General features: G+C 53.5%; 1 protein-coding gene across 3 annotated transcripts in view; it reads right to left on the bottom strand.

Moving 5' to 3' along the window:
* The window catches only part of TSNARE1 (t-SNARE domain containing 1), a 237,291-nt gene that overhangs the window by 72,176 nt on the left and 152,953 nt on the right, over positions 1 to 12,162 (bottom strand). For all 3 annotated transcript variants that reach the window (XM_029063152.2, XM_029063153.2, XM_029063154.1), the window contains 2 exons: positions 10,614 to 10,686; positions 697 to 779 (listed from right to left, as the gene is read on the bottom strand). In XM_029063152.2, coding sequence (XP_028918985.1) covers positions 697 to 779; positions 10,614 to 10,686 — 156 coding nt within the window. The remainder of the gene's footprint in view (positions 1 to 696; positions 780 to 10,613; positions 10,687 to 12,162) is intronic.

Raw genomic sequence — 12,162 nt, 5'->3', positions numbered from 1 at the left:
AAGCTCAGCTCCAGCCCATTTGATCGTTGCCCCCCTCCCCAACTCCCCACTCCTTTTTAATCCAATACACTTGGATTTCTCTTTAATCCAATACACTTGTTCTGAGCACTTAAAGGGCTCTAATGATTTCTTCACACAATTCCCCAGCCTGGAAACCATGGAGCTCAAAAGCTCCGACTGAAAAGACACTGTTTTCTAGCGAGGTCTTTAAGAATCGGAAGCCGATCCCAAGGAACGAAGAAATCACACCGTTTCAAAGCGAGCACGACACCACTTCTCCCGCCCACGACGAACAAGTCCACAGTGTCTAAACCATGGCACTGGGCTTCGGGGTTGCCCGCCCCATTTTAAAGGGGTGAATCTTCAGGAGCCACCACTGAAATGGTGCCAATCCCACTGTCCCCACATTTCTTGATTCCTCCCTGGCCCATCTCCCGGAGCCACCAAGCCTCTCTAACGGAGGACTCTCCCGTTGATTCCTTCCTCACCCCCGATACGCACACCCAAGCCATTTCCTCCTTGGAAACCACCGCGCTCTCGGATCATGGAGCTGGGCACTTCCAGCACGGCAGACCGGGGTCAGGCGTCTCCCAGACAGACGGACACAGGGGCACGACTGTGTGAGTATGGTGGGGAAGGGGAGTGGACCTGGAGGTGGGTGCAGAAGCAGGAAGGGGAGGGTTTAGGCCAACTTACTTGGTGCCGACTGGCTTTAGCCAACTGCTCATTGGCTGACTCTACGTTAGAAGCTGCAGTCTCAAGGTTGCCTTCGATACTATCTGAAAATTAAGATGATAGAAAGTGATTACACGGGAAAGACCGAATCGCTCACACCGACCGAAATGCGGCAATTCACTGAGTGGAAAGGGAGGCATGAGGGGATCACAAGGCAATCTGGAGATCTACGATCACTTCTTCGGACGGCACTTATGAGACCGCAGAAATTTCATACGTGGGCGTAACGACTCCCCCTCACGTGTAACAGAACATGCATGGGTTTGAAGGGCTCAAATAGGGCATTTGGGCTTTATTTTTTAATAAGGAGGAAAAATCAGGTTCACCCTTCAAGAATTTCATGTTTTATGTTCACTTTGACTTCCACGATCCTCAGACCACAGCGACAGCTCGGCGAGCTTTTTTCCCAGAAAAGTCAAGTCCTTCTCCGCGTCGGCCATTGGCCCAAAAAGCCAACGAGACACTTCGCATCAGAGCTTTCGGGTGGCGGTGGTGGAAACAGGAATGTAGCCTGCTTTCATTCGAGACATCGGACCACGGCGTCGATCGAAAAGTCGACGCTACCCGAACGTGAAGTGTCGAAGCTGAAGCCTCACTGCTGGCTTCAAAGCTGTCCGTCGCCTTGCCCCCTCCTACCTCACCTCCCTTGTCTCCGCCTCCAGATCAGCCCGCACACTCCGCTCCTCTGCCGCTAACCTCCTCGCTGTGCCGCGTTCTCGTCTGTCCCGCAGTTCACCCCTGGCCCGCGTCCTACCTCTGGCCTGGAACGCCCCCCCTCCTCACCTCCGCCAAACTAACTCTCTTCCCCTCTTCAAAGCCCTACTGAGAGCTCCCCTCCTCCAGGAGGCCTTCCCGACTGACACCCCCGGCCTTTTCCTCTGCTCCTCTTCCCCTCACCCTTAATCCCTCCCTCTGCTCTACCTCCTTCCTCTCCCCATGGCACTTGTGTATATTTGTATATATTTATTACTCTATTTTATTAATGATGTATATATCTATAATTCTATTTATCTATTTTGATGGTATTGATGCCCCTCTACTCGTTCTGTTTTGTTGTCTGTCTCCCCCTTCTAGGCTGTGAGCCCGTTGTTGGGTAGGGATTGTCTCTATCTGTTACTAAATTATACTTTCCAAGCGCTTAGTACAGTGCTCTGCACACAGTAAATGCTCAATAAATACTACTGAATGAATGAATACGACTGAATGAATGAATGAGTGAATGAAGCTGGGGACTTGGGACTGAGAAGCAGCGAAGCAGCACGTCTCAGTGGAAAGAACACGGGCTGGGGAGTCAGAGATCATGGGTCCAAATCCTGGCTCTGCCGCTTGTCAGCAGTGTGACTTTGGGCAAGTCACTTCACTTCTCTGTGCCTCAGTGACCTCATCTGTAAAATGGGCATTAAGACTGTGAGCCTCACCTGGGACAATTCGATCACCTTGTATCCTCCCCAGTGCTTAGACCAGTGCTTTGCACATAGTAAGTGCTGAAATAAAGCCATCATCGTTATTATTATTACCGGACCTTGAACAATTCTGAAACTAACACAGGGGTTGAGCCAAAACTGCCCTCAGATGTCAGGCATCCAAGCAAACGCCACACCCTTTGCAGAGCCGAGGGAAAATACATTTCTCAGATTATATAGAGCTATAGATATTGTATTTAAGCAGGACCTCCCTTAGGGTAATTTCAGTCTCCTGCATCCCTGACAAGCTCTCAACATCAAACTGGGCATCATCACAGTGCCTCTCTGATCACCTCAGCATTCAAAGTCCTAACAAGAAGCAGTATGACCTTGTGGAAAGAGCAAAGAACTAGGAGTAAGGAGACACTTCACTTCTTGGTGCCTCATTTTTCTAATCTGAAAAATGAGGATAAAATATCTCTTCTTCCTCCTCTTAGACAGTCTCATGTGGGACGGGGACTTGTATCAACCCCAGTGATTAGTACCTAGTAGGCACTGAACAAATATCACAACTTTTATGATTACTGTGATTATCTTATTGCTGTTATTATCGTTATTATTATAGAGTAAATGATTAGGAGTCAGTTTGGGGGCAACAACAGGAATAATCTCTAACCGAAGGAAGCTTAAAGCCCGGCCCGCTTAACGCCATTTGACTTTTCTCAGCTGGGGTGTGGTGAAAGACAACAGATCTCTCTTCTCCAATCTCTTGCGACGGTGAGTTGTGCACAGCAAAGAACGAGACTCATCCACTGAGGCCAGTGAGAAAGAAACTCCATCATCACCACTAGTCAGCAGGCTGACACTATTTACTGAGCGTCCCCCTGGTGTGATGCACTGTACTAGGTTCTTGGGAAGTACAAACCAAATAAATAACATCTTCCCTGCCCACAAGGAGCTTACACTACTGAACCTCACGCTTTCCGCCACGGGGACTACGTATAGGATGTGGTGGAAGGGGGATTCTTCGCCACTTTAATGGGTTCCTGCTACTGCCAAAAGTCAAAGGCAGAACTGGTGCACATCTGAAGTCTGGGAAACTGCGTGGCCTAGTGGAAAGAGCGAGAGCCTGGAAGTCAGAGGACTTGGGTTCTAATCCTGACTCTGCCACTTATCCACTCTATGACCTTGGACAAGTCACTTCACTTCTCTGTGCCTCAGTTATCTCACCTCTAAAATGTGAATAAGACCGTGAGCCCCATGTGGGACATGGACTGAGTCTAACCTGATCATCGTTGTATCTACCGCAGCACGTAGGAAAGTGCCTTGCATATAGAAAACTCTTAATAAATATCATTAAGGAAAATTTACCCAAGGGAGGGATCATATACCCGGGACGTAAAGGAGTTGGTATTAGTGACCCATCGGAGAGTTTTCTCCACCAGCCTCTCTCGTTTAGATCCCCTAACCTCCTCAGAATCTGTAACCCCAACGTCAGCCCACCTATCATTGAACGAAAGCAGAAAAATCAACTGAGCCAATGGAAACCTCCAGAACTATCAGCCCCAAACTTTTGCCCTTCACCCTCTGGATTTCAAGACTCTCAAGACCATTTCCAGCTCCTGATCCCATCCAGAGAAAAATATGTATGTGAGAGAAGCACAGATCAAAACAAAATCCTAAACACCCTAACCACAAGGCAGAGAAATCTGGGTGCCTTGGATCTGATGGAAAAAAAGTTGTCTCACTAAACTTGGCCGTATTAACCTGGTCAAGTAGAGAAGGTAACGGATCTGTAGGCCCCAATTAATTCACCGCTTGGACTGGCCCCAGTTTTTCCAAAAGAACATGTCTTTTTTGAGAGTTAGCAGCCTGTTTGGCCTAGATGCAGTGGCCTGGACAAGATGACCTCTTGAGATTCTTTCCAGCCCTAGGGTTTTATGATTAAATTTAAAATCTCTGTGAAAGATAAAGGATGGTCACACACACACACACACTCACTCACTCACTCACTCACTCACTCACTCACTCCCTCACACTGTACACTATCACTCCCATGAAGGAAAAGGGAGAGAAACAGGCACAATCAGAGATCACCTCTGTTTGGGTTTAAACGGGCAAAGGACAGGTCAGACCGCAGTGAGCTGGCTCGTCAGCACAGTTCTTAAAGTAGAATACCCCCTTCAGCTATCAGCAAGAACATAAGCCTTTCAGAGATCAATTAGGGTCCTCTCAGCCAACTTGTGTACCGATATAAACTTCAACCAGACGTTGAGACACCCAGAACCTACAGTGAGGGGTTTTGCTTTCTTCCTCAGAAGCAGGTGCCACACAATGGCAAGCCTCACTTCCATGTCCTTGTCCGTATCCGTGTCCTTCTCCACCTCTGTTTCAAAGAGACATTATAACTACCCGGAATGACACTGCTGGATCACACCAATCGTCCAATCAATCCAAGGAATCCGAAAGTGGTAACAAGATGCTTGGAGGATCCATGGAGTAGAAGTCCTCCTTGGTATCCATCATCAAGGATAGGAGTTGAACATCTGACACCTCTAACTTTCCGTCTAGTAACATATCATGATCCCCCCTCCTCATCCACAAATTTTGCCAAACGCCTATGGCATCTATTGATATTTTTGGCCTGTACAACACTTGGTGGTACAAATTCAGTGAGCTGCCACCCACTAGGTGAAAAAGCATCTACCCTGAACCGTCCACCTTCCAGATGCAACTCAAAGGAAAGGCAGAACTGAAGGATACTCTATGGGACTTCTCTCTACCTGGACGGCAGAGTTCTGAGGACTGCCTGCTTCCTCCTTGTTCTGCTATTTTCTGGACACAAGACAATCTCTTGGGAGCCATACATATTATCTGGTCTGGTAGAACCGGTTCCCCTCAAGCCCATATGAAATGCGCTCACTGACTCTGCAAATCCGACCAAGCTGGCTTCTCTTGGCCAATAAAACTTCAGCTCCAACTAGTCAAATAGCCTCTCCCCTGGCTGGGCAGAGGTTGAGGAGGATGCCGCCAAGTTGGACTTGGGGAGCGCCTCCAAAGTTCTCCTGGGTCTGGGTGTCAGGAGCCACGAGGTCTTCAGAAGCCGGTCCGTAGGTCCCGGAAGGAGGGAAAGGTTGGAGAGGCAGTGAGGGTGAAGAATTATCTCCTGCTGGGGCCTGTTAGACATCCTCCTTCTTTCACCTCTGGTCTTTGCTGGAGGCGGTGGTTGGGTGCGGTGGTCAGCGAGCGGTGCTGACATCGAAGAGCCGAGGAGGAGGAGCAGGAGAAGAAGTAAGCTGGAGTCACCGCTCTGCGCCAAGGAATCTCAGCATCCAGGCAGCAGAAGAGGGCAGACTCCCAGCTTCTCTGAGCAGACATTTTGTCTCAAGCCAAGACCAATGAGACTGTCGGGAAAGCAGGAACAAAGTCAGGCTGTGGGAGTGGGCCCCTCTCAAATCAATTCCACCGCCCAGGAACGGGACCTACTGGGCACTGAGAAAGCTGAGTTCCCCAGGGAGGTCGGGGGGAACCGCAGATGGCTACAGCGTGCACTGCCCTAAAATTGCCTGGGAGCGAGGTCAGACCATACACTGTGCTGGCTCAATAACCCCCCGTGTCAACTTGAGGGGCATTCACCACAGTTGGCAGGGCTCTGGGCCTAAGAATTCTGGGGAGTTTGGATGCCAACTGTGGGCACAGAGGAGTGCTTATGCTGGAAAGGGTGAACCACCACTCCAACCCAACAGTCATCTGGGGTAGGGACAGAGAGTGTCCCCCATTTCCTCTGCCAACTCTTTAGGTGGGATGGGAAATGAAGTGTCTGTAGCCTCTGCCCCTGGGAGGTTTGAAAAAAAACGGACGGGGAAGGGACCGCATCCTAATTCAGGGTCTCTCCTCCATAGATACACCAATTCAGGATTTTAATGGATGTAGGAAAGAGTGAGGGATTCCCCCTCCTCCTCCCTCCTCCTTCTCAGTGGATGGTGACCCAACTACTTCTTCCAAGAGACAGGTGTATCCAGCCTTCACTTCCCTAGGATGTTGGCCCTGAAGGTGAGCTCGGATAAGGGCAGAGGAAGCTTGGGAACTGCTTCCGAAAAAGCATCTCACCCATTCACCGGGGAAGGTGACGATAACTAAGTGAAAAGAACACTTCTTCTTTAGGCCACCGCACCTTCAGAAAGGACAGTGGCCTAGTATGTATTTGCAAGATTGCCGCAGGGGGTATCTGGACCTTGGAACTGGCATAGTTTCCTGAAGACCTGCCTGTGACTGGAGAAAACCCTGTGGCAGGGGGGACAGGATGGAGCAAGGGGGCACTGGAGGCGGAGGTGGGCAGTTAGACCGCAGGGGGCAGGGTCGGTGATGGGCAGGGTCCACCCTAATGTGCGGCTCAGGAGAGACTGGAACACCGCCACTGACTTACTTGGCAAGGGCTCGACTGCTTGACTCGGCCCGGAGGGCTTGGGCCGAGAACATCGTGGCCACCACACGCTCCTCGGGGGTGAGGATGAGGGCCTGGGGCCGCCCCCGCTCCGAGGCGGCCCGCCCGTGCTCTGCCAGCTTCTTCCGCACCGCCCCGCTCAGGTCCCTCCACTTGTCCTTGCGGTCCTCCAGGTCCCCCCGGCAGTAGCCGAGCGCATGGACCGCCTGCAGGACTCTCTTCCAGACACGGTGTTTCTCGACGGGCGTCCCCCGGAGAGCCCCAGACAGCAGCTGGTAGTGCCTGGTCACCTTCTGCACCAACACTGAAGTTAGGTTTGCGGGTCTTGGACCGGGAGCGGGAGCCTGGGCGGGAGGTCCCAGCCGAGGCATCCCCCGGGGCGGTGGGGGCATCTTTGGCCGGTGGCTGCCTGGTGCTTGTGGGCTCCGGGAGGGGAGCTTCTTCTATGGCCTGGCAAGGGGTTGAGGTTAGATCCTGGAAAAGGCACCAGAGGCCAGGAATTTAGATGGCACTGGCTGAGAGTGGGCACAGTCTTGAGGCGAATCGGGTCCAGACTCCTGACCTTTCTCTCACCACCCGCGTGGACACCTGAGCCAGCCTCCGTCTCTGACTGAAAGGCCCGGCATACACCCAGGCTGCCGAGCCACGAGGGAGAGCTCTAGTAGTTACAGAATTTCTGGGAGTTGGGAACAGAGATTCCAGGGCTGGGTTGCCATGGGGGGGCAGAGCCGGCGACAGGGCAAAAGTGGAACTCCACAATGGGCCCCCTTGGGGACCATGCCACGGGCAGTGACTGAGCGGCACTCACCCAAGTGGCCTCCAGGCTCAGGGTCGGTGAGAGGGGCTCGAACTGGAGATCCTACCTCTCACGGCTGAGAAAGGGCCAGATTGGTTCTCCTGAAGTTTCATTTATCCAACTTGCAGTTTCCAGAGGGAACGGGGAATGGGAATATGCTGTAGCCACCTGTCCCGTGGACCATTTGCCGTGGTGGAGTAGCAGCTGGGCACATTATCTCCCTCAACTGAATTCCACCGTGTAGAGGAGGTGGGGTGCCAGGCCAGGGACTATCTGTCCCTGGTTTGGGGGAAGAAAATGCTTTTAATTCGCTAACCCCTGGAGATCAGACCCAGTCTCTGCTCATCTGGGCCCGACCCCCCTCAGGGGAACCAGCTTTCCAGGCCACCAGGGCTCCCACGTTCCTCCTGGGACAACCCTGGCCTCTCTCCCCCAACCACCCACCTCCCCTCCTGGCCCAGAAACACCTCCAAAAAACCTGCACTTCTCTCAGTGGCCATTTCCCCTCCGGCCCCTCTCCCCCTCCTGCCCTCTTCCTCTTCCCAGTGCCAAGAGATGAGTGGCAGGGGATTGCCAGGGTTGATTGCAGACGAACACTGAATAATGGACTGAACTAAAAATAAGAGACTGAGAGAGAGAGAGAGAAAGAGGGCACAGACCAACAGGCAAGAAAGTCCCGGCTTTGGCATTCCTGCCTGGTAGGTAGGAAAGAGAGAGCAGTGATGTAGCAAAGGGACACATGTCCTGGTTCATCACTCCTTTCACACGGGCAAGCTAATTAAGCAGAGAGGAGAGGAGAGAGGAGGGAAACGGGGACTGATTCCTTCGCCTCGGGAACTTCCCAGGCTGACGGAGGGGAAGGAACAAACGAAATCACGAGGAAGAGCTTGGGAGAGACTCATGAAATGAAGCGATGTGTGTCGTTAGTCCTGGGAGAGGATCCCAACTGATCCAGCGCACCGAGCCCCAGTGGCTCCAGGACAGAGTTAGTTTGAGCGTGAGGGCCCTAAGGCGGGGGTGGATGGGCCGTGCCTTCTCTGAGCCACTTGCCGGAAGACGGATTGAACGGCTTCGGCCAGGTGGGAACCAGGATCCAGAGAGGTGTGTGTTTGAGCGTGAGGGCCCTGAGGCGGGGGTGGATGGGCCACGCCTTCTCTGAGCCACTTGCCGGAAGATGGATTGAGCGGCTTCGGCCAGGTGGGAACCACGGATGCGGAGCGGTGTGTGTTTCCTTTGTGGTGACTGGTGGTGGTGGCCAAGGTCCCCATCAGCCCCACAGGACAAGGAGCAGTCAGGAGGGAGGGAGATGGGCAGAGGGAACTGGAATAGGTCACTGGTCACGTGGCCTCTAGACTTCCAGTCAATCCATCCATCCGTCCATCAATCCTCTGCTTATTTCCCACCTGGAGGAGGGAGGGTACAGCCTCGGGGACGGGGAGAGGGGTACAGATTTCCCTACCTACCCTGGCAAGTGACTGAACCCATGGGGAAGTTCCTTAGGGTCTATCTGGCCACTCTTGACAGCAGTTCTCACTAAGTACGGGGCTCAACAATTACCGTCATCTCCTGTTTCCAGAGATGAACCGCCAGTACTCGGATCTGCTGCTAGAGCTAGGGGCGGCGGGGAGGCCTGCAGACGCAAGAGGAGACAGATTTCCTACAGCTTCTAGAGGTTAAGGCCCCACACTGGCCTCTGTATTTCCCTTGAATTGGGAGTCTTCAATCCCACGCGCGTCAGTTAACAATAACGATGAGTGATGCCTTTAAACCGGAGTGCTTCTTTCTCCTCCCACTGCCCATGACCCACCTGCTCATACGGAATGACCATTCTAGGAGTTCTATCACTCCAGGACGCGGGGGCCGAGGCTGAACAGGGTCATCCAGCCACTGACTGCCAACTCCCAGGAGACTGAGAGCTGACAGGCTTGGGCTCCGTGAAAGGAGTATATCCTGTTTCATCTGCTGAATTTGGGGTGGAAAGTCCAGGGATGGGACCGGGAGGGACCGAGGGCCAGGGCCAGGAGGGAGCAAGCTCAGGGCCAGGGCCAGGAGGGAACAAGCCCAGGGACAAGGCCAAGGGGGAACAAAACCAAGGATGGAGCCAGGAGAGAACAAAGCCAGGGCCAGGGCAAGAAGAAAACAAGCCCAGGGCCAGCAGGGCCAGAAGGAAACAAGCCTAGGGATGGGGCCAGGAAGAAATGGACGGGGCTGGGAGGGAACAAGCCCGGGGCCAGGGCCAGGAGACGGGGCCAGGAGGGAACGAGCCCGGGGATGAGACCAGGAGCTCAAGCCGAGGGATGGAGCCAGGAGGGAACGAGTCCAGAGATGGGGCCAAGAGGGAACAAACTCAGGGATGGGGCCAGGAGGGCACTGGGGTTGGGGTATCCTTGAGCAATGCCAAGGGCACAGGCCCACAGAAAGATCCAGGTTCTTCTTGAGGGTGGGTGGCCCTGGCTGTCAGGAAGAGGGCCCCGATTAGCCGCGATGCTGGCTCCAGCGGAGGGAGAAAAGAGAGGGTGTGCGGGGAAGGGGAGGAGAACTGTCTTCTCTGCCCAGGAGCTGTACAAACTAAAGGAAGAAATGAATGAGATTTCCGAGAAGAGACTAGGAGAGGATCACGACACCTCCATCGCCTCCGTACTCTCTCTCCGTCCCATTCTGTGAGGAGGCTGCTCCCGATCAAGCCAGAGGCCACGGGGCTTGGGTCCAGGCTGGCTGGAGATGGAAGATGGCCTTACAGGAAGACTGCCCCTCTCACCCATCCATCCCTCCCAGCAGGGCTGGCTTTCCTGCTGGGGTCCTAGGACCTCCACCAAAAAGCTGCACAGAGGTATGGTCCACAGGGCCACGAGGCCATTGAGATTGTCCAGGGACAGCCTGGACCTGAAGCAGGAAACCATCGATAGCGACACATTTCCACCCCACCTCCATTTCAGGTGGAAAGGCAAATCTGTCAGAGACAAGTGTCTGAGGGGAGGCAGCGGGGCGATTTCATGAAAACCCCTGTCTTCTGTTGGGGAAACTGAGTCGGGGTGCCTCGCCCCTCCTCAAGCATACTTCAGACTGGATCCACCACCGCACCCGTGAACTCAGACCAGTGGCCCAGAAGATGCCAAGCTTAAGGCCGGTGCTCCCAGAACATCCAGAACCAGGTGTCAGAAAGAGCAAGGGGAAAATGGATGCCCTCCTCTCTCCCCTGTCCCCCACTTCTCCTCCCCTTCACCCTAATACATACCAATTGTGTCTCCTTGCTCATATACCATGGAGGCCAAGTCCTTGATGATCTGGTTCACATCCAGCATGTCGCTCTGGAAAGAGAAAAGTGGGGAGCGTTAGCTAGATTCTCGGAGGGTGAGGGTCTCCCACCAATGTGGACCAGGGTCAAGGGATGGGAGAAACTTAAAGTACCGGACTAATCGAAGAATCACAGAACCTCGAGTGGCAAGAGATGCAGAGGGATAGAACAGGCCATTTTTTTATGAGATGTGTTAAGCATTTTCTATATGTCAGGTGCTGTGCTAAGCACTGGGATAGACACGAGTTAATCATGTTAGACACAGTCCCTGTCCCACATGAGGCTCGCAGTCTTAATATCCATTTTACAAATGAAGTAACTGAGGCAAAGAAAAGCAAAGTAGTATTTGTTAAGTGCTTACTACGTGCCAGGCCCTCACTGAGTGCTGGGGTGGATACAAGGGAATTGGGTTGGACACAGCCCCCGTCCCACACGGGGCTCACCGTTTTAATCCCCATTTTACAGATGAGGAAACTGAGGTCCAGAGAAGCGACTTGCCCAAGTTCACATGGCAGAGCAAGAATTAGAACCCAGGCCCTTCAGACTCCCAGGCCTGAGCTCTTGCCACTAGACCACACTATTCTTTGCCACTCTCTGGCCTCCAGCCAGGACCACATTTAACAACTTCCACCACTCGTTCAGTCGTATCGACCGAACGTCCCCGATATTCGGAGCCCCGCGCCAGCCTCCTGGTAGAGTAAGAGGCCAAAGCCTCGCCCTTGAGGAGCTTCCAATGCACCGGGAGGGGCAGTAGACGTTACCCGACAAGTGTGGAATCATCAGGGGTGTGGGGATGATTATCGCTCCCGTCAGTAATCCTCTGGCCCAGGCCCAAGGCAGAGAGGTCCGGCTCAAATCCAGGCCGGAAGGGCCAGTGCAGCCAGACAATCATGCGAGTCCCAGGGACCTGCACTGCGGTCTACTTCCCCCACCCTCCCTGCTCCAGTCCCAACGCCCTGGGGGATACCAGGACTCTATTGCAGATCACGGGCCACGGGTTCGAGGCCCCCGCCAGCTGTGATGTTGCACGGAAGCTGAGAGAGCTGGAGGGGGAATACCCAGTCTGTGGGCTCGGTCCCATAACATCTCGTTCCACTATGCCACCGTCTCAGCCCAGGAGAGCCTCTGGCCTCTCATACCCTGGTAAAAGGCAGGGGTCACGGAGTAGGATTGTTTACTGTGCTGCTGCGTATTGTGAATCTCACACATGTGCACGCACGCGCACACACACAACCACACACGCACCTGCTTTTCCTCTGGCTTCTAACAACAGCCTGGTGGAAGACAGGCAGAATAAATGGCATTCAATAAATCAACCCAGTTCGGGCCAAGCAGCAACAGGAGTGGTGGAAAAATTCTGAGCCCCGCGATTGGAGAACAAGCGAGAGACTCTGCAGGGACCCTGAGCCAGCCAGGAAAGGCGATTCTCCTGCCTCTTTCTCCGTTGATTCATTGGCCTCATCGGTCAGCTGTGGAGAGTCGGGTGCCT

This window comes from Ornithorhynchus anatinus, chromosome 4, assembly GCF_004115215.2.
Source record: "Ornithorhynchus anatinus isolate Pmale09 chromosome 4, mOrnAna1.pri.v4, whole genome shotgun sequence".
Taxonomy (NCBI): domain Eukaryota; kingdom Metazoa; phylum Chordata; class Mammalia; order Monotremata; family Ornithorhynchidae; genus Ornithorhynchus; species Ornithorhynchus anatinus.
The sequence above is the reverse complement of the archived record's forward strand: the minus strand, read 5'-3'. Positions and strand labels throughout refer to the sequence as shown.